Source organism: Podarcis raffonei, chromosome 14, assembly GCF_027172205.1.
Source record: "Podarcis raffonei isolate rPodRaf1 chromosome 14, rPodRaf1.pri, whole genome shotgun sequence".
Lineage (NCBI taxonomy): Eukaryota > Metazoa > Chordata > Lepidosauria > Squamata > Lacertidae > Podarcis > Podarcis raffonei.
The window spans coordinates 49859337-49882105 of NC_070615.1; the positions used below are offsets into that span (position 1 = coordinate 49859337).

The 22769-nt window shown below is 46.0% G+C and overlaps 1 protein-coding gene across 2 annotated transcripts in view; it reads right to left on the bottom strand.

Moving 5' to 3' along the window:
- Positions 1 to 22769, bottom strand: part of SNX8 (sorting nexin 8) — a 37649-nt gene that overhangs the window by 4533 nt on the left and 10347 nt on the right. For both annotated transcript variants that reach the window (XM_053364639.1, XM_053364638.1), the window contains exons 2-9: positions 14216 to 14403; positions 13416 to 13533; positions 12189 to 12310; positions 8744 to 8824; positions 6923 to 7083; positions 4366 to 4498; positions 3219 to 3287; positions 906 to 1055 (exon numbers count right to left, since the gene is read on the bottom strand). In XM_053364639.1, coding sequence (XP_053220614.1) covers positions 906 to 1055; positions 3219 to 3287; positions 4366 to 4498; positions 6923 to 7083; positions 8744 to 8824; positions 12189 to 12310; positions 13416 to 13533; positions 14216 to 14356 — 975 coding nt within the window. In that variant the 5' untranslated portion in view covers positions 14357 to 14403. The remainder of the gene's footprint in view (positions 1 to 905; positions 1056 to 3218; positions 3288 to 4365; positions 4499 to 6922; positions 7084 to 8743; positions 8825 to 12188; positions 12311 to 13415; positions 13534 to 14215; positions 14404 to 22769) is intronic.

Below are 22769 nucleotides of genomic sequence, written 5' to 3' on the forward strand. Positions count from 1 at the left end.
TACAAAGCCTATTATCCCCTTTCTTGCTCCACTGAAGCAGCTTCCTCTACTTCCCAGGCTCCCCAGATCCGGACTGTAGGAGCACCTAATCCCCTATGAGACTCTCTCTGTCTTTTAGGGACAAAGCTCCACGTCTCGTCTTTTACAAAGTGCTTTCTCTTTGGTGGTGCTCTGTCAACAGGAGCCTGCTTAGCCCAATCTTTTCTGGCTTTCCACCAAACTACAACCTGGCCTTGTGAGCAAATGCATGCTGTCAATTGTCAGATCCAGTTTACTTTTTGGTTTTACCTGTTTGGTTTTTGTTAACCTGGAAATGCTTGATTCCTGGATGTTCTTAGAGACTTTAGCAGGAGTTTTAGATGGTTTTACCATTTTCCTTTTTTAACGTGTCACATGTATACCACTCTGGGCATTGTTATGGTCAGAACACACGATCCACAACTAAATCAAAGAGGTAACTCTACACTACTCAGAGTGTGTCTTTGTTTTCACCCAGCCCACCAGTATTACCCTATTTTGCACAGATACTGAAGGTGACTAAAACCCAAAACCACTCTGAACTATTGGAAATCTTGACTAGCAAGAGTTTCACAAGGCACTGCCCACAGCCAGGTGGGCTAGACACTTGTCTGGACAGAATGCACCAAGCCCTGAATGCTTAGAAAGTACATACAGTGGTACCTCAGGTCCGTACTTAACCTGAAACTGTTCTTAACCTGAAGCACCACTATAGCTAATGGGGCCTCCTGCTGCTGCCGCACCGCCGGAGCACGATTTCTGTTCTCATCCTGAAGCAAAGTTCTTAACCTGAAGCACTATTTCTGGGTTAGGGGAGTCTGTAACCTGAAGCGTATGTAACCTAACGCGAGGTACCACTGTGCAATGGGAGAAGCAGGAGATTGTACCTCCACTATTCGGGATTCCAGCTGCTCCACAGACTCTGGCTCTTTGTTCTGCACTGTGGCACTCATCATCTGCCTCTTCATCATGCTATATTTATGCAAGGCTCTCTGGTGCTTGTGCAGAACTCCCTTCTCATGCCTCTCGCAAAGATCCTACATCACAGAGAGAAAAGTCAGGTCATTCTGTAAAAGAGGATGCTTTCTATACAGCTCAGATCCACATAACAGTGGTATAAAGAGGTGTGGGATATAAATATTATTGATAAATTAACATGTGTCATTAAGGTAAGCAGGGGAATACACAGGAGAAATGATTTCGAGGAGATACGGAAGGTGTTTTTAGAATTTGTACTGTTAAAGTGGAAAGGGATCAAACCATCACAAGAGGTGTTGAAATTTTGGGAGGTTGGATAGTTACAATGGAATGGTCTCAGTGGTGGGGTGAAAATTTTTGTTCTTATTTATTTATGATTATTACTTTGTCAAAATAAAAATAGGGGGAGGGAAAGAACCACAGAACATGCTGGAAAGATAGCACAGGAGAATTGATAAAAAAAAGATTTAAAAATAAAAGGTTCTGCAATGCTAATATAAGCCCGCCCATATATTAAAGGATTCAGAAGACCTCATCCATCCCAAACCCTTGTTTGTTTGGAACAATGGAGAGGGCTTTTTCTGCGGATGCACCCAGAGATGCCATCTTTCAGGGTGGCCTCCTTCCACTGCAGCATACAGACCTCCCTGTTTCAAAAAGGCTTCTGGACTGTAGATATTGAGTTTTACCACCACTTGGTTTTTACTGTTTGACTCCCCAGTTTGCATTTTAAATGCACTGCAGGAAACTGTTCGCTGCCAGCAGTGTGTGTGTGTGTATGTGTGTGTGTTTTGTATTTTATGCTCTGTGTTTCGTGCCATATATCTAAAATGCTTAATAAAAAGATTTGCAAAAAGACCAACTTGGCCCATCTTGCTCCAAGAAATAATTATTATTTTTATGATGCAGTCAATTTTAAAGAAGTTAAAAAGAATTACCATCTTAAAAAAAAAAAGGTTTGTTAAATAGCAGGTAGCATTTGGAGACACAGGAGGTTGTCAAGGGCAATAATAATGAGCACACTGGGGAAAAAATAATGAGCACAGCAAAGTTTCTTCTCTGCCAGCACAGTCTGAATGTTTACCTGCATCACTTCCCAATATCAGAATGAAACAGATCTCTTGAGCTGGGAAGCTTTTCATTCAGATCTTATATTTGCCACAATTTCACTATGTGGGCCTTAAGCAACACACCCTTTCTTAGCCTCTATACCCACCCCATCTGTAACAGGGGGGACGTAGGTAAAGGTAAAGGACCCCTGACCATTAGGTCCAGTCGTGGACGACTCTGGGGATGCGGCGCTCATCTCGCTTTATTGGCTGAGGGAACCGGCGTACAGCTTCTGGGTCATATGGCCAGCATGACTAAGCCACTTCTGGCAAACCAGAGCAGCGCACGGAAACGCTGTTTACCTTCCCGCCGGAGCAGTACCTATTTATCTACTTGCACTTTGACGTGCTTTCGAACTGCTAGGTTGGCAGGAGCAGGGACCGAGCAACGGGAGCTCACCCCATCGCGGGGATTTGAACCGCCAACCTTCTGATCGGCAAGCCCTAGGCTCTGTGGTTTAACCCACAGCACCACCCTCGTCCCTTAACAGGGGGGACGTACTACCCCACTTATCAGACATAATTGGCTCCCATAGTGAATTAAAACACCACAGGAAGTTAAAATACATCATACAAATGCAATACAAAATCTTAGGATACATGGATGTGAGTAGGATAAGGGGCTGGTTCACATGTTACACTAAACCATGGCTTTGCAATACTTAGACAAGCCTCTGAACCAGAGCAAAACAGAGATTACTTTCAGCTTCAAAGAACCACAGTTTAATGTTGCATGCAGACCAGGAACCCTTGTTGAAAACAGACAACTGTTAGTTAAAACAAAACATTGTCATAATTTATGGTTTGAAGTTGGCTTGTTTAGCAACTAACCATAGTTTGTGTAAACCAGGATTCCTGGTTTTGAACCTAACACTAAACTGAGATGATCTGAAACTGAAAATAACCTTGGCCATATTTCCTACCCTGCTCCACCTCCCAGGGCCAGCACACAGCCCTGAAAAAGGCCCAACTTGCCACCAGAACCTCCCAAATGTCTAGTTTGGCCTCCCAGCTCATTCCTTGGATAGCTTTCCATTAAGCCTCGTGTAACGCCCTCAAGCAAGCACACACAGCTGTTTCTGAGCCATTCACTCACACACTGACAGGGCTTACTTTATAGGACTGGAGCAAGTCCAGGAAAAGGTTCAGCTTCTCCACCACATCATTCTCTTCCTGTTTACCCTAGAAAGCAGAAGGGCAAATGAGTGAAAGAAACAGGGTGGACTTGGGCTGCAGCCCATCCAGGCACAGAACATGGGGAAAGACATTTCCAAGTCTCTTGTCCCAACATCTCCAGTCTCAAAGACCTACAGTGGGAGTGCCCTGGACTAACAGGCTTAGATGCCAAGGCTGTCCATCTAAGCAGGGCCTGAGAAAGGGAAGTGATGAGCCAGGAGGCTCTGACTGGGAATCTGGAAACAGGGTTCGATGCCTTGCTCTTTAAGCCACCAGGACTGAAAAGAGGATGACCTGGCACACCACTGTCACTCAGCAGCGCCACACCAATAATGACTGAAAGCTGTTGTGCAGTTAGTTGTGCAGCCAGGCAGAATCGGATGGTTTGAGGAGCCATCGGGGCACACCCGGCCTTATATAATAACCACACCCTCCGACTGCAGTCCCTACTCTAAGGCATTTGACAGCCAGGCTGGCTGCTCTACGGGAGCTTCATATGGCTGTCAAAACAAACAGATGACTCTTCACAGCAGAAAGAGAGAGGAGCAAAGTGTCCCCGAGTTCAGAGAGAAAAAGGAGTGATTGAGAAGAGAGAGCGTGTGTGCCAAGACCACTCTTCAATTAATCAGCACCTTCCCCCTTAAACATATTCATGCACATGCACCAAGCCACCACAGTGTTCCAAACTCAGCAAGGCGTGGACAATTTAGGTCGGGTTCCTTCCAGTGATGTATAGGTCACAGAAGGGCACAGATCCTCCTCCTCCTTTTCTCAAGGAGATGGAGAAGTGTCAGGTACGCAAATCTGGGTGGGTGTGGAGCTCAAGTTATGACTCCCGTGCCTCATCTTCCTTTCTCTGGGCCACTGGACTTTTAGAACCTGCCTGCCCTGGGCTGTGCTACTTGCTTCTGACCCCTCCAGATGATAACCAGTATCCCTATGAACCAGAAACATGGCTGTTTGCAGGTCTGATTCTGCAGGGCCCTGAATTTTGATTTTTTTGGGGGGTGGGGGAGTGCTATGGGGAAAGAGAGGCACAACTACAAAGCCCGTTTTCTTCAAGGAAGAAGCAGCAGGAGCTCACCTGTTGAACAGCTTTGTCAGCCAGTAGTGCAAATTCGACAGAAAGGCCTTTCAGGGCCTGTTTGAGGTTTCCCCAAGCGCTATTGTTCAAAGAAGCCCAGGAAGGGAGTGGGGTTGTGTCGGAGCCCAGAGCACTACAGGAAGAAAAGAAGCATGCAAGAGGGTCTAGGAAGAGACTTCCACAAAGACCACAGGCTGCCAAGGGTCCCCTGTCCCAAATTACAGCTCTGTTTTCTTCTTTAACTAGACCCTCATTATGCTTTGCAACTCAAGCCCCTCCCCCCACCCCCAGTGCACACCCTCTTCTTCTGCAGCTGACAGCTACAGAAGATAAAGTGATCAGTGATCATTGTCAGAGTTGCCTGTGATCTGGATCAAAAACGAAAACCGCAATTTTGCAATAATGTAAACAGGATCCTGCCACTTGCACACATTTTGCAAACTGAGCAAAATGTGTATATATTAATTTGTTTACACACTTCCAAGCACATCATTGCAACCCGCCCCCCCAGGTGCTAGAAACTTGCTTTAAACAAAATGAAAGCAGATTCCAAATTCTGCACCCACCATCAAATCCTGTGCTTGGACAGTACTATCACAGAATCACAATGTTTACACAGCCTTGGTCATTGTACCCAGAGGCAGAGCTAGCTGCTCCAGCACCTGGAGCGGCACTCATGCTGTGCACCTGGGGGGAGGTGCCACGAGCAGCAAGCATCCCAGGGGGTTGCCACCCATGGCGAGTGTGCCAGGGGGGTGCCACCCACGGTGAGCGTCCTAGGGGGTTGCCGCCTGCGGCGAGCGACAAGTGTCCCGGGGGGTGCTGCGAGCGGCCCAGGGGGGCAGAGCGGCGATGTCAACCCCCCCCCAGGGATGACACCTGGGGCGGGCCGCACCGCACCCACCACACCTCTTTTCTCCGCCAGTGATTGTAACCATCTGCAAAATTAAGGCTTCTTCAGATCTAACATAGGGCAACACATAGCAGCCAGCAGAAAGAAAGACTTAAATCAGTTGGTGCAGGGAGTGCCCCGTGTGGCCACACTGAGGGCAGCCACATATTTCAATTTCACTCTCCAGTCTTCCCTGGTAGCTCTGTGTATATTAAACTCAAGTTGTCCTAGCCTTTTTAGGGAGCATGCAATGATCAGGAAACACACCTTTCTTCAGATTATTCATGTTCCATCAGAAAATGTGGGAGACTAGCTCCAAAGTTCCGCATGGAACAGGACTGTGAGCTCACACAGACACACAGTTCTTGCAAAAAGGTATCGCGCCTCTGCCACTAAGAATCAAACCAGATGAGATAAAGGTCACCTGTTGTGGAATTTCTTCAAATGCTGGCAAACAGAAGCAGTGGGCACTTGATGTGGATCAGGGCAGCAGCACAGAGGAAGGAAAGCAACACCTTCTCTCTCTGCAGCATTTCCCCAAGTTTCTATGACTCCAGTCCCACCCTCTAAAGAAGTTGCTATCTGCCCTATTTGGGGAAACATTCATGCACATAGGGAACACCTTTGTGTACAGAGCTTAAGGGGACAAACAGATTTTGGGTGAGGGTGATGGGGAGATGTGATTTGTTTCAGAAAAATAGTGCAAAGGGAAATACCGTATTTTTTGCACCATAACACTCACTTTTTTCCTCCTAGAAAGTAAGGGGAAATGTCTGTGCGTGTTATGGATGGAATGCCTACAGATGGCGGGGGGATCTGCTGCAGTCGTGAGCCGAGGATCCATGGTTCCCCTTCCTTCCCTCCTCCGTGGCTCGCTTTGAAACAGCAAAGCGGGAGAAGAGCCGCTGAGTGGGGAGGAGAGAGGGACAGAGAGCCTGCTTCTTTAAAGGAGCAAAGCGGAAGAGGAGAGGAGCCGCTTACACTTGTGTCCTGTCCGGTTGGTTCTGTCCTGTCCTGTCCTGTCCGCTTGGTTCCTTTAAAGCAAGCAGGCTCTCTGTCCCTCTTTCCTCCCCACTCAGCTAGCTAAATAGCAGCAAGGTTTTTCAGCTCGCTAAGCCAGGGATGAGCAGGGAGGAGGGAGAAAAGCAGAGCCTGTTTGCTTTAAAGGAGCAAAGCGGGAGAGGAGAGGAGCCTTCTCCCCTTATACCCCTCTTCTTCATTATTAGCAGCATCCTTCTCCAACCACCCCACGCATGCTCCTTGTCCCTTGAGTGCTTTTCCTTCCCTCCCCACTTAAAACGTGGTTACAAAGGATCCTCAGGATTTTTGCATTGGGCTACTCCAAACTCACTGTCAGATCACATGTCTGTGGCCACAGCATGAACCACAAAAATCATACATCCACTGTTTCATTTAGAATATTTTTTTCTTGTTTTCCTCCTCTAAAAACTACGTGCGTGTTATGGTCGGGTGCGTGTTATAGAGCGAAAAATACGGTAGTTACTCTCCCACCCCACAGCACCACAGTCCCAAAACAGATCAGGGCCCCTCGACAGCTGTAATTTGTCATCATGTAAAAAGTGACCGGACAGATCTCCATCATCTCATCTAGTTTATCCTGCATTTGAGGTTGGAAAAGAGATAGTTCAGCCGAATCCAGTTCACCTTAGTTCCTTCCCAAACAAAAGGAGGTCTGAGGCATTGTCAACTGCTCGGGAGGCTATCCTCTCCGTTCGATCCCGCAGTTTGTAAAAGCTGTTGTAGATGTTTCGGATCAGCTCTCTGCTGGCAGCGAACTGGACCTGGATGTCAGCTGGCAGGAAATCCTAGAGTGGAACACAAATTAGATCACAACCGGTCCTACGAAAGAGCTTCACAGAGAGAGAGAAAAGTTGCCTACAAGCTCAGACAGCATGTATGTCAATTAGGAATCTCTTTGCAACTCCACACGACCCACTTTCCCGATAAGCAGGGAATTACAAGCAGACGCTCACACACCCAGCTACCAGTGTTGCAAACATAGGGAGGTGTGGAAAGTTAAGCTGGTGCTCTGCCAATACATGGATCACAAAAGGGTGAAAAGCATCCACCTTTTTTTCCAAGAAGGTGGAGTAATAGGTGGAGCAGGAATCAAAGAAATGGGCAAATGTGTTGCCCAAGTGCTGATTTCTTGCAAAATCTTCCAGGGTTGCACTAGAGATGGGGATTGTGAAGCCAGACAACCAAACAAGGCAAGGTGGGAGATCTGCAACTGGGTTTCCCTTCTTCTTAAAAGCGAACAGCAGGGGACCCAATTGTATCAAGAATGCAGAACTGGGGAGGGCAAGGTTAATCCTCCCTTCCCCATGCCATTTTCCTGATGCGAACTGAACTCCTCTAGCTCCTGTAAGAACCTAAGAATAGGCTGCTGGATGAGGCCAGTGATCCACCTAGTCCAGCATCCTGTTCTCACAGGGGCCAACGAGGTGTCTATGGGAAGCCCAAAAGCAGGACCTGGGCACAGCAGCACACCCGGTGGTTTCCAGCAACTGGTATTCAGAAACATTCCTGCCTCTGACTGTGGAGGCAGACGACAGCCACCATGGCTAGCAACCTATTAGGTACCCCAGTGGAGAAAACACACAGGTCCATACATGCAATAACATATGTGAACCTGTATGTTATCCCTAGGAGGGCAAACTACCCTCAGGTATATACTACAAAGGGCAGTAAAAAATTGTCCGTGGGGAAAGTGCTGCAGCCATGAGGATTAAGCACCCCCTCTCTTGTGCTGTAATAGCCTTAATGCAATCTGCTCCCCATCACTCCACAACACAGCTCATTTTAGAATGCATTTAAGGAGACAGGAGATCCAACCAAACACATTCCACATTTATAGCTTGGTCCTAAATCAGGCACAGGCAAACTCGGCCCTCCAGATGTTTTGGGACTACAACTCCCATCATCCCTAGCTAACAGGACCAGTGGTCGGGGTGGTGGGAATTGTAGTCCCAAAACATCTGGAGGGCCGAGTTTGCCTATGCCTGCCCTAAATGTTAACTGGAAAAAGTAGTCCACCTTGTAGTGATCGCTCTGATCCAGCAGATGGCGCCATTACAGACACACACCCCCTTTACAAAGACAACCAGCTAATCTCTAGCTGCCAGAAAGTGTGCTGTAGATTGCAAAACTCTTAGCAGTCTGTTGTTAATATATTCTTGTACACTGTGTAAGTGTAGGTGCTACATAGTTAATAAATATTGTTGGACCACCATTTTCCTCCTCCTCTTTCACCCAATCAGAGCCAGGAGTCAGCTGCCTTCCACACACGGCTGAGCTCCTGAAATGCCAAAGTCAGTGGGATCGAAGCAGCCTAAATCAGCACAATTGCAGTCAGCGCCTCTCTTCGCTGTTACAAAAGAAGCCTTTGGGAGCTTCCTGTTCAAACAAAACCGCTGCTGTTTTCCAAGCAGGTAGGAGACTTTCCAGCTACATGAGACAAAATACCTTGGCCTGAGTTGCGAGCTTGCAAGTCATGAATTCGTCTCCCACACCCTGGACCAACTCCCTCAGCTTGTTCTGCACATCCTGGAAAAGCAATGGAAACAGATTTTGTTTTAGAAGGAGGGAGAGAGAGAGTGTGTGTGTTTGTGTTATCAGGTGACTTACCCTCAGTCCGTGTCTTGTGACTGCACAACCTTATTGAACACGCCAGTGTGTTTTGCTTCTCTAGGCAAAGCAAACGTGTCCCAACCATTAATTGCCTCTTGTGGGGGAGGGGGCAAGCTGACACACCAAAAGCAAGGCTGCCAAGCGAGGCCAGCTCCGAGATCATTACGGGAAGGAAACCTGCAGCGCTTCCCTGCTGCCTCCACCGTAAGAGACAGGCAGCAGTCTGACCTTGCAAAGTATTGGCACTGGCTATGCTTGCAAAACACCCTCTTCCCAAATCAACTATTTCGCCAGATTCCTGCTGAACGCCACAGCACTGTATCTTAGAGCACTCCAATTCCAGTCTGGCTTCTTCAAGAGTGAACCTTCTATGCTCTGGCACAACAATACATTTGAATATCCAGTAACAGGAAAGGCCTTCATGTGGGACATTGCAGTCAAGCATAACTATGTATAACTGCTAGTTAGTGCATGAAAAGGTTAAGATCAGAGAGGTCTTATGTTACACTTTGAAGGAGAATTATACAAAAATTATGCATCATTGGTATTTTACTCTTAGTAAATTAGCTAAAATGTATAAAACAAAGTCTAAAACATGCTGGAAATGTAAAGAGAAAGAGGATACTTCTGATCACATGTGGTGGTCATGTATAAAAGACTTCTGGGAAATGATATATAATGAATTGGGGCATTACAGGACTAGAGATCCCAAAGGACCAATGAAACTATTAATGTACGTAACCATGGCTACGCAGATTCTGTCAGCCAAAAATGGAAAGACTGTACAACTCCAAAGGAGAGTGGCAGATAAAATGGATGAACTATGCCGATATGGCAAAACTTAAAGGAAGAATTAGAAATCAGGAAGAGGAGGTCTTTAATAAAGAATGGGGAAAGTTTATAATCTATTTGAAAAACTATTGTAAACAATTACACACATTGGTAAGGATTGACAGAAAACTTGTAGCAAAAATTTGAACTATGGAATGATAAAGGATTTATAAGAATAAGGTTATGAAAGAGATGCAAAGGGAACAATCATTATATTAAGATCTATAATGGAGGGGGGAGTCAAAGGGGATTATATGTTTATGTTTTTATTTTGCTTGTTTATATAAAATAGAAAATGCAAAATTATTTTTTTTAAAAAAGATCAGAGAGGTCTGTTCCTAGACTCAACTAGGTCATGCCCCCTTATCTTCCTGAGGGAGGAAGTGAAGCTGCTTCTTTGCCTTTTAATCTTACTCTCTCCATGCCATGTAACTGACCAGGATGGACATGTCCGAACATGCTCAAACTTCAGCCCGCATGTTTGAAACTATATTTTGTATTTTGCACCCAAGAGTAAACTACCTGTGTTCTCCTTACTGCTGCATAGAACAATGCATGAATCAGACCTTTGGATTTAGTAAGTAAAGCTTTTAAAGTTACTTGACAGTGTGTGGTCTGTTCATTGCTAGAGGGTTAGAGAGAAGGGGCAAGCATTTTAAGGCAGACTGAATGGGATACACAAAAGGGTTTTTAGAAATCACTCCAAACTGCTATTGGAGGATACTAAGAACTATCAACTTTAAAACCATGAGACCCACCGAAAGGTATTTTAATGAAGCTCAAAAGGGCTGTATCCAGTATTAGTCCCATTCAGTACCGACCCACTGAATTTAGTGGTCATGGTTGTCTTAGGATCTGTAACTTTAATGGATCTACTCTAGGCAGGACTTAGTTGGATACAATCCAAAGTGATCAATGCAAGAGACACGCCATTGAGAGTGCCTCTATTTCACATAAGCCATGGATTTTGCTGCAAAGCTGTCCTTGTGGACAATCTTAGCTCCCCTTTAAAAGCATTTTTCCAGCCCTCCAGGTTGCCAAAACAGAAATCTGGAAATGTGCAACAGCATCTCCACTCTATTGTTCTGGAATCTTTGGAATGTCTTGGATAGAACCATTATTAAAAATAAAAAATAAAAAAATGCATTCCTCATAGAACCCATAGGCAAGATTCCATTACAGTCCTCAGGGCCCCTCTGTCCTAGTTTCCAGGAACCTGGTGCTCTCCAGCTAAGGCCCATGTGAATCGCAGTCCAAATACCTGGAGAGCACCAGGCTGGCAAAGACTGCTCTGTCCCCTGCACTCACCCCTTCCTTGCCACTTAACCATTTCTGCCATTTTCAAACAATGCTGGCTAACTCCTTTAGGAAATGTGCACACCACCAACTCTTAACACACAACCCTCCAAAGCACAAGCCTCCATTTTGCACTTGGTGAAACATGATGAATAGCTAGGTAAGACTGGCAATGTTTGCTTGTACACACTTCCTGGGAATTTGTTTTTTAAATGCATGTGCACATGTCCAGAATGGAAAAGGTAGTTTGGGCGAGTGGAGGAGACACACAGTCCAGATATATCCCATCCAAGTCTGCCCATTGGTGTGGACAGCAAGTGGCAGATTTGCAATGAACATTTTGACTGAAAAGGTGTAGAAGCTAACATGCCAAATGCACATAACGGGGGGGGGGGGTCAGATCTGAATGACCATATAAATGGCCCACATCCCGAAGCACCTTTGCTATAAGGAAGATTGTTCTATATTCCCCTTGGTTAGCAATATTATACCGCATTGGCCTGAACAGAAGCCGCACTTCCCCCCCAACCCAAATTCTGACCGTGAAAAGTAAAAAGTGCGGCTTAAATTCGCGACCTTACAAAAATGGGCTTTTAGGATATCACTGCTGAAACAGACATACGGTAAAACGGAACAGGTGTAAGTGCATGTGGAATTCTAAGGGAGCGGCTTGTATTCAGGTATTCTCTCCCCCCCCCCCCAATTTTAAAGGTGCAGCTTATATTCGGGCCAATACGGTACTTGCAATTAGACAAAGGTTAGTCAGAGGAGTTTCCTGGTCCACACAGAACAGATGCATCCAACATACACTGTAATGCACTACTCAGGAGTAAGAGCATAAGAAGTGCCTGCTGGATCAGGCCAATATGGCCCACACAGTCTAGCATCCTGTTCTCACAGTGGCCAACCAGGTGCTTGTTAGGAAACCTGCAAGCGGGAACCGAGCACAAGAGCAGTCGCCCATTATTTGGTTTTCAACAAATGCTATTCAGAAGCACCACTGCTTCTGACCATAAGAGGCAGAGCATAGCCATCCTGGCTAATAGCCATCAGCAGCCCTCTCCTCCATGAATTTGTCTGGTCCTGCCTCCTGCAGGACAGGGTTCCATAGTTTAACCCTGAATCTTTCATTGTTCAGCTTCATTGTACTCACCGACCCGCTGAAGGAGAGGAAGAGCTTCAAAAGCACATCTTCTGAGAACGGAGGATGCCGAGCCACCAGGTTAATGAAGCGCTTCAATGCGCGCCGCCTCGTCTCGATAAATTCTCGGTCAGCTTTGAGAAGGAACATGGTGCAGGATAAAAAAAAATAAATCTCCAGCCCCAAGAACCTCCTCTACCACCTCTGTTTAGACATAAAACCAATTTGCTTAAGGTCGCTGGGAACTGTAACTCTATGAGGGAGTTACAGTTACAGGGCCCAGAATACTTTGAGGGAGAAAATATCCTTCGAATGTGCTTTGAAGGTAAAGTGTGTACACAGTTAGAGACTCCAAAATGGAGCATGAAGACCTTCCTTGCTCTTCATAGAAGTCTTCCTCCTTCTATGTTCTCAAGCATACAGCATTCTTATCAAAACAGTAAGAAGTTGGGGGCAGAAAACCATGTACATAAAACACAAACTCTGGGTTCGGAACAAATCATGCAAATTGAGTATTCTTAAGAATGTGTTATTCACCCGCATAAGTGATTGTTCAAACTGGATTTCTCTCTATATAGGATTTCCTAGACATTTTCTTCTCTTCAAATCTGGAGAATATAGCTCAAAGGGAGCTAACATGTAGTTCAGCAAAATCTAGCATGCCACAACTCAGCACCAGCCATCATGGCTAATGATCAGAAATGATGGGATCTGTAGCACAGAAACATCTGAGTCACCCCGGAGGCAAAAGATGCTTCTGAACTTGGACAAAATTACAGTGTTGTGTTTGCCTGCCAGTTGCTGGTCTCTATTGCTGGTTTAGCTTCCCCTCCAGACATGATGGCTGAATTCACACATAATGCCAAACCATGGTTGGGCTTCCCACCTGAAGTTATCCTCACAGTTTGCTATTACGTCTGAATTCACAAACCACTGACAGATTTCTAAAAAATCTGAAGAGGCTGGCTTGCACCATGGAGGCAGGGATGGATTTATTAAGAGAAGTGCTGAGCAGATGGGAAAGGTAATCCCACAACCAGTTCCAAACCATGGTTTGCCTAATATACACCTGGAAACTCAAGCCACTGTGTCGGTTCTTAGCTTTGGTTACCACGAACTATCCTTTGATGTGAAGTCTGAATTGAATTGGAATAACGTTGTTGCTGCAGAGCCTCTGAACCTGTGCTACTGTGACCATCCCTCCTCAAGCGCATCTCATCTCAGCAGCCCAAGACGTACCTCCTAGCATTCTTTTGGGGGGAAGAGCAGGAACCATACGGTAGGGGAACTTCTGAAGAAGCATCTCATGGAAGACCACAAAGTCATTGTACCGCCTGTACACTGAGCACCTGAAACGCTACAGGAGAAAAAGAGGGAGGAAACCCTTTCAGTGCTTCAGCAGGCCCACTGCATTCTACTTCCAGAAATGTCAAGCCAGATGCCTGCAATAAATGCAGAGCTCAAGGGAAATAACTGTTCCTTACTGTTGGCTCCCCAGCAGCTAGTGCTCCAAGATATACAACATTCAAACATTTAATTCCCTTTTAGCAAGAGCCCCTGACAGATTAGACCAGCGGTTCTCAACCTGTGGGTCCCCAGATGTTGTTGGACTACAACTCCCATCATCCCTGAGCTCTGGCCTTGCTAGCTAGGGGTGATGGGAGTTGTAGTTCAACAACATCTGGGGACCCACAGGCTGAGAAAGGCTGGATTAGACCAAAGGACCAAGTAGGCCAGCAAACTATGGCCAACCAGACACCTCTGGGCATTGACAAGCAAGGCATGGATGAAATATATTTGAGTATTCTTCATCACCTCAACTCTTCTATTGACAGGAGGGAATTCCTCTTTCAAAATGGTTCCTGCTACACTGGTGCATTATCTCAAAACACAGGAAGCAGTCACCCCCAACCCTTTGGAACGACATGTTCCACCTCCCATGACTTTTCAAGCAGGTGACAGCCCAACACAGAAACTAATGCAGGGAAAGGATTCCCCACTCTTTCTTCTTCAGTTCACCAGCGAGTGGCATTCATTACCTTACTGGAAACTTCATATTCCACATGCTTCAGGAAGAGCCCCTTTTTCTCAGGAATCAGCTCCACCTGCACTGTGTCCTTGCTCAACAGCTCTGGGAGGGTGTGGGGAAGCACCAGCGGGTTCCCCTGGGGAGTCTGCATCAGAGACTCTTCCGGCTCCTTCAGATCACTTGGAGGCTTTGCAGAGTCTAGAAGAAAGAGGAGAATCAAAAGAGGAAAACGCTGCGAGAGCAACAGCCCGGGCTTCTGATTTCTTCCTCTGCCCCCGAAGCAGAAGCCAGGAACACCCTTCAGGACGCTCTTTCCGAAGCAGCTGGGCAGGCAGGGAAGACTCAGCAAATCCTTCCCTGCAACACTCTGGGAGATCCCTAATTTCACACCTAAGCAAGAAGCTGGCTGCTCTTCTTGGACGCGTGCCAAAAACTCTTACGCTGCAAGCCAGCCAAGAGGCCGGTATTTCCTGCCTGGTTTGCTCCCGCTAAGACAAGAATCTGAGCGAGTCCCGGCATTCTTGGATCCTGCTAAGGACAACAGCTTGTGGAAGGAAAGGCATTGCTATTTGAACTCTCCGGGCTGTGAATGAGCATCCTAAAACAGTTCCCCAAAGCACGGGAAGGCACTTCATTTCATGCAGCTTGGAAAGGCAGGGGTGGCGGTGGGAGAGCCAGACCCTCAGTTAGACCAAGGTAAGAGGGTTTCCTCTGCCCTAGTTTGACTATGTCACCAGGACTAATGCAGCCTATTTTATAATCTCCGCTTCATCCTCTCCTGGCCCCCCCTTAGGGAGGCAAGTTTATCCATATCAGGGGTCAGCAAACTTTTTCAGCAGGGGGCCAGTCCACTGTCCCTCAGACCTTGTGGGGGGCCAGACTGTATTTTGAAGGGGGGGGATGAACGAATTCCTATGCCCCACAAATAACCCAGAGATGCATTTTAAATAAAAGCACACATTCTACTCATGTAAAAACACGCTGATTCCCGGACCGTCCACAGGCTGAATTTAGAAGGTGATTGGGCTGGATCTGGCCCCTGGGCCTTAGTTTGCCTACCCATGATCCTTATCATTCATTTATAAGTGGCTGGGGAAACCCAGCCAGATGGGCGGGGTGTAATTAATTAATTGTTAATGCTTGGGCTAGCTTTCAATCTGAAATTCTCAAGGCAAGATGCAGCAGCTGAAATCACAACGCAATGTGACAAGAAACAGAAAAACCCAACAACGGCCAATAAAAAGGTTCAATAAAATGAAAGCAGCTTGTCTAAGGAGCGAAGCCTTTACAAGTGACCTAGCACCCAACTCTGGTGCGTCTGAGAAGGCAGGTGTTTCCGCGACTCAGGGGCCACCACGGTGAACGCACTTGCTCTGCTGTGGAGTGTTGCTAGTTTCAACCTCCTTTTTAAAAGGTTGTTTCTTATTGCAGGAGAATCCCTGGAATGCAAGTTCTCCCTTCAGGAACCCTGTGTCAATGGAGCACAGCGGATGTTTTGCCTTTCAGACAGAGCTCAGGCTTCTTCCTGATTCTGAAGTCTCTGTATCCAGCAACGCAGACCAGGAGAACAACTCGCAAGCTACTGGCTAAATGTGCCTTTCAATTGTCAAGCCCAGAGACAAAAAATGGGTATATGGACAAACAGCATCTGTACAGTGACTTTGAGCCATGATACACAAGAGGGGGTAAGAGGACCTTGCCAGACCGGGATCCTACTGTGTTTTTTTCCCAAACTTTCTGCAGAACACCAAACAAGCATAGCCAAGTTTCAGAGGCAGTGAAAAGGAGTGAAGCTATTCGAATCCTGTAAGATCATCACTAGTCTCCTTATGCCATGGGTAGGCAAACTAAGGCCCGGGGGCCGGATCCATCCAAATCGCCTTCTAAATCCGGCCCACGGTTGCTCTGGGAATCAGCATGTTTTTACATGAGTAGAATGTGTCCTTTTATTTAAAATGCATCTCTGGGTTATTTGTGGAGCCTGCCTGGTGTTTTTACATGAGTAGAAGGTGTGCTTTTATTTATAATGAACCTCTGGGTTATTTGTGGGGCATAGGAATTTGTTCATTTCCCCCCTCAAAATATAGTCCAGCCCCCCACAAGGTCTGAGTGACAGTGGACCGGCCCCCTGCTGAAAAGGTTTGCTGACCCCTGCCTTATGCTGTAAAAAAGGACGGCTGGCAGAGTTAAGGAAAGGTGTAACGGAGGTGGGGAACATGGATCTTGTCCTCTCTATCTAGCCCCTAAGATTCTTCCTTGGTTTTACCCCCTCCCCTGTCCTCTCTTTCCCTGGGCCACATCCCTTCACACCAGGCCCAGGCAAACTCGGCCCTCCAGATGTTTTGGGACTACAACTCCCATCATCCCTAGCTAACAGGACCAGTCATCAGGGAAGATGGGAGTTGTAGTCCCAAAACATCTGGAGGGCCGAGTTTGCCTGTGCCTGCTTCACACTCTCCTTGAATGCCTCTGCATGTGCCCTTGGACTCCAACAATGTATCCTGTTTCCGACGGCCGTATTCCAGCTACGTCCGGGAAGTTCTGGACATATGCCACCCCTAATTAACATTCATTGCCCCTCCCCCTTTTGCATCTGGCCACACCAACCCCTGGCATGTGGCCCCTGGGAGGTTGCCCAGATGAGCGTGCGGCCCTTGGCCCGAAAAAGGTTTCCCACCCCTAGTGTAAACTTCGGACTTCTCACTCACACAGCCAGAACTCTTAGGCACTATACCAGGTCACCGGTACAATTTAAGGCTTCGTGCTCTCCATACATACACCATCTTCAGAAAGTCACGACTGCATAGCTATATTTGCTTCTATGTTCAGCCTGCATTCTTCAGGACGCTGATGGGCAAGCTGTAAGCAAGGAGCCCTTCTGGACAGAAAGCAAATGTATTCAACCCCACATCGAGATTCCTGGAAGTTATCAGAGTTCTGGAATAATGGCAAGTGAAGTGATGAACTGAGCACACTGCAACTCAAAGCTGATAGCAATGCCTCTCAAATCTCCCAAGATCTCCAGTCCTCCTTCTTCCGCCTACGTGACGGGTGGCACAAATGAGTTGGCCTAGCAAAGGTGCAAGGGGGGAAGGAAAGGGTAAGGCAACGTCGGGCGCGGATTCGTGCTTCTGCAGCAAAGGGGGACACATACACCCCAACAGGTAGTCTTTATTTGTGTTCCTCCCCAATACTGTTCTCACAAAATTACTATCACTGCGCAGAGCCCCAATTTCTCACAGCCATTTCATTTTGCTTGTGACTCATTCATACTGTTGCATGTCACCCTGATCTCTGAGCAGGGCAAGATTCCAGGGGTTCCAGGAGATTGCCCAGGGTTTGTGTTTCCTTTTGGAGATGAGGCACAGCCGAGATAATAATAATAATAATAATAATAATAATAATAATAATAATAATAATAATACAATTTTATTTATATCCCACCCTCCCTAGCCAAAGCCGGGCTCAGAGCGGCTAACAACAAGATGGTGGTGACTTTATGATATACCGTATTTTTCGCACCATAGGACGCACCGGACAATAGGACGCACCTTGTTTTAGAGGGGGGAGAACAAGGGGAAAAAATTCTTCCGCTCTCTGCCCAGTGCCCCTTCAGCGAAGCGGCAGGAGGCACTGCGCAGAGAGTGGGAGAATTTTTCCCCTCTTGTTTTCCCGCTCTAAAACAAGATGCCGTTTAAGGTGCATTCAGGTGGCTACCTTGGAAGGTTCCTTTCGACCTGCTCTTTGGGGCTGGCGGGGGGAAGCCCACCACCAGCCCCAAAGAGCAGGTCAGGGAGCAGCGGAAAGGCGCAGTGGAGAGGCTGCTGCCATAGTCACGCGTCACTTCTCCAGCTGGGAGAGGGTCGCGGGGCTATGGCTTCTTTAGCCCCGCACGCGCTCTCCCGGCTGGAGAGGTGATGCATGGCTATAGAGGCTCCTGCCATAGCTGTGCGTCACCTCTCCAGCCGGGAGAGAGTAAGCCGGGCTTCTTTAGCCCCACGCGCGCTCTCCCGGCTGGAGAGGTGGCGCGTGGCTATGGCAGGAGCCTCCATAGCCGCGCGTTACCTCTCCAGCCGTGAGAGGGTCGCGGGGTTATGGCGTCTTCGCTCCATAGGACGCACACACATTTCCCCTTCATTTTTGAAGGGGAAAAAGTGCGTCCTATAGAGCGAAAAATACGGTAAGTTTATTTACATTTACAGTCATACCTCGGGTTAAAGTAGCTTCAGGTTGAGTGTTTTCAGGTTGCGTTCCGCGGCGACCCGGAAGTAACGGAATGGCTTACTTCGGGTTTCACCACTCACGCATGCGCAGACGCTCAAAATGACGTCACGCGCATGCGCAGAAGCGGCGACTCGCGACCCGCACAGACATGCAGACGCGGGTTGTGTTCTGCTCAGGATGCGAACGGGGCTCCAGAACGGGTCCCTTTTGCATCCAGAGGTACCACTGTATATACAACATGAGCCTGCGATGGAGAGGTTCACAGCATTAACACCCCGAAGTGGTCTTGCTTCTCTCATAGAAACAGTATCGGATTCAAACAGAAATCAAACATTGCTCTGACTCTCTCCCCAGCTTGCTGTTTTGCCTCTAGTTGACACCACAGCCCCAAAACCCCGCTCTGAATTCTGGCTTTTGTCCTTCTCACTGTCTGCAAGTCAAGGGAGGGCTTCCCCCATTTGTCGTCTGACACAGTGCTCCCTTTCCTTTGTTATCTTAATGCCCCATCACCCAGGCGGGTGGAAGCTAGCCTGGCTTGATTAAATGTTAACACTTGCTGGATCCACGGACCAGAGGAGTCCAACACCCATGAACTCATAGCAATATATTTATCCTGGAGGTCTTGAGGTATTTGAAATACCTATACGTAAAAGATGCACTTGCAATGAGCCTTTCCTTTAGAAAAATCCCAAGCAACAACTCTTCGTGCCTCCCAAACGTTAAAACCTTAATTCCCCTTCAGCTTCAAACATGCCTAAGAAATGCAAGCTTACTTAGATACTTGTGGTTTTGTCTTCTTCCACAACCCTGAGCTTTTCTGCTCCACCCAAATGCTTTTCCTCATCACACCCAATCTGCCTCTCCTGCTCCTGACCCTCAGGCCATCTTCCAAGGCATCCCATCAGATTCATCCACTGATGATACATAAGCCACTCAGGTATGAGAAGTTCTCACATGAACAGGTACTGGACGCCTTGATCTATTAACATTCTCGCATCTTCAATCAGGGTGGATTTGATTTTAATCAAATCAGTTTAAATCACTAGTCAGTAAGACTTGATTTAAATCATTTTTTTTACAGAAAGACTCATTCTTGCTGGTAAAATCTTAATATTTACAACCAGATGAAGTTTTCATTTTTGGAATAATAAATTTTCAGAGTAGTTCATATCAAAAATTACTGATCTGGTTATACTATTAGAAATACATAGATAATTACGAAATCATTGTGAGTTTTAATAAGTTAACTGTTTATATTCGGAGAATTTTTCTGCTGTACTTTATCGGAAGGAGAAAAATAATCATTTCCTTAGTAACAATTTAAACAATTTATTTAACTGAAACAATAACATTATAGCACATGTATCCATGTTTGTTAACTGATGTGGTTGAATATTTTTTTCAAACAAAAAACAAAAAACCTTAAGGGTTATAGCACACATGCAAAACTTAAAACAAATCCTTATTTTCTGATGAAATAGCCTTTGGACTATAATGTAACTTAAATAGAAAAGTATCTTTGAAAAAAATTTTCCTCCAAAAGCAATTTATTTTAAAAATCAAATTTAAATTGAAAAAAATCTGATTAAAATTTTAAAAAATCCTATTTAAATTTTTTAAAAATCTGATTTTTTTTAAAAAAATCATTTTTATCCACCCTCCCTTGAAGCTGAATACGGCATTGTATGCAAAAAAGGAGAGTGTACTTCAATCTATCAATAACATCTATTACTTACAGAAGAAGAAGAAGAAGAAGAGTTTGGATTTGATATTCCTCTTTATCACTACCCGAAGGAGTCTCAAAGCGGCCAACATTCTCCTTTCCCTTCCTCCCCCACAACAAACACTCTGTGAGGTGAGTGGGGCTGAGAGACTTCAGAGAAGTATGACTGGCCCAAGGTCACCCAGCAGCTGCATGTGGAGGAGCGGAGACGCGAACCCGGTTCCCCAGATTACGAGTCCACCGCTCTTAACCACTACACCACACTGGCAGCACCACAGGAAGCTGCCATATACAGAGGCAAACCACCAGCCCATCTGTCTCTGCACTGCCTGGCAGCAGCTGTCCAGGGTTTCAGACAGAGGCAATTCCAGGCCACCTAGAGATGCCAGGGGGTTGAACTTGGGACCTTCTGCACACAAAGCAAATGCCTTAACCCCTGGGCTATGGCTCGACAAAGCCAAGATTGATGGGCACCCTCATCACATATGACTGTTCCAGCATATTGTCACAAGAGGAACTGACACGTCCTTTCTTCTGAGCAACAGATGCCTTTGTTCATAGAAATGTTGCGTCCCCTCTACTTTTGCCAAAGTATTATCAGGTGTTGATAATGTGCATATCAATTAATTTGTTGAAGCAGATTTGCCACCAATTAAACAAATGTTAATCAAATAATTGGACTGATTTTTTTGGTCTGTGAATTAATCAACGGCACAATTCAATGTGTAGTCAGACCCAAGTTCTACCACGTTCGATGGGGCTTGCTCCCACAGAGGTGCACGCAGGATTGCAACCCAAATAACTGCACGAATTTGCTCACAAGAAAAACAAAAGCTGTGAGGAAGAAAAAAGCCAACCTTTGCTTTCAGATGAAGCACAGCTGTTTTTACAGTAACTATGCCCTAAGAAACAGCATTCCCATTCTCTCTCACTCACTCACAGAAGAGCTCTTAAGATGGGACTTCACACCTGCCATTTTTCTAAGCATTTGTTAAAGTATGTTCAACTAACTTATTAATTGGAAGCAGCTTCTGATTCCAAAGATATGTTTTTAATCCATTTATCTAACTGATTTAGGTTGCAACCCTATAACCAAAGAAGAAAATAGGACGTGCTTTTGAATAATCTTATTAATATTATTATTATTATTATTTCTACCCCATCCATCTGGCTGGGTTTCCCCAACAGAATATTTAAAAACATGATAAAACATCAAACATTAAAAACTTCCCTAAGGGCTGCCTTCAGATGTCTTCTAAAAGTCAGGTGCAATAGTTGTTTTTCCCCTTGACATCTGATGGGAGGGTGTTCCACAGGGAGGGGGCCACTACCGAGAAGGCCCTTTGCCTGGTTCCCTGTAACCTCACTTCTCACAGGGAGAGAACCGCCAGAAGGCCCTTGGAGCTGGACCTCAGTGTGCGGACTAAACGATGTGAGTGGAGACGCTCCTTCAGATATACTGGGCCGTTTAGGACTTTAAAGGTCAGCACCAACACCAAGTACGGGTTTTCATGTCAACTCAACATTGCATCCCTAGCTAAAAGGCAGGGAAATCACCAGCTCATCGGTCAGGCGAAGGAAGCCCACACCAGGGCATTTCTGCTATGAAGTTCTTTTAACACTTGCTGCCATTTACCAAAAAAGCACACCAAAAAAAACCTGACACCATATTTTCACCTTTCAGTATTTTTCTGGCACAGTCATATCACCTAAATACACATCCATCCTTGTTTGTCCAAAGCTAGATAAGAAGTGAATCCAACTGGAAGCCGTTCAAAGAAATAATGTAGTTTTATCTACTACTTGGGCAGCTTTCTTCCACTGCACTGTGAGCCTCATCAGCATTAGATAGCTAATAAACAACAGAATGGTTGTTAAAGATTAGATATGCCTGCAAAAGAGAGAGAGAGTGTGTGCTTTAAATCTGTCCTGCTGGCTCTAGAATACAGAAAATGCTGAGATAATGAAGCATAATACAAGCTGCCAGGCTGATCATATGACTCTAAGCAGTCTTTCCTTTTGAATGCTCATGTCCAGAACTGTTATCTGTACTTAGGGAGTCTCCAAAATGCTTTATAATATCAAGGCCAAGTTTACATAGGCCACAACCGGGGGCGGGACGAAAACAGAAATAAATAAACAAGTTGCCTCTTCATTATTACATCAAATATTTACTATATCCGGCAGTACAGTTCCTAGTACAAAGTCATTGAGTATGAAGTTCAGGCTTTGATGCCAAGACTAATCCCTTTGCCAAGTACACAACTCACAAAGCAGCCCCTCAAGAGACTCAATTGACGTGTTGTGGAATAACATCAAGAGAAGTCCACTGCCAGGGAATGAATGGCAAGTCTGGAGGACAATGTCCTCTGAAGCTCTTCAGAAGCACATCTATCATCCGGCTGGCAAAGATCAGTGGCGAACAAACCCAGGATCACCAGCCAAGAAGACTAGGATGGACAGTGCTCTCAGACCATTGGTATGAACTGTTGTTTCCAAAACCAGGCAGAGTTATTTATTTAAGTTGCAAAAACCTCAATGAACTGGATGACATACAACTGCTTCCTTCTGAAAAGAACTATCTCCATGTGAGGACATCGCAGGCTGCATATACTTT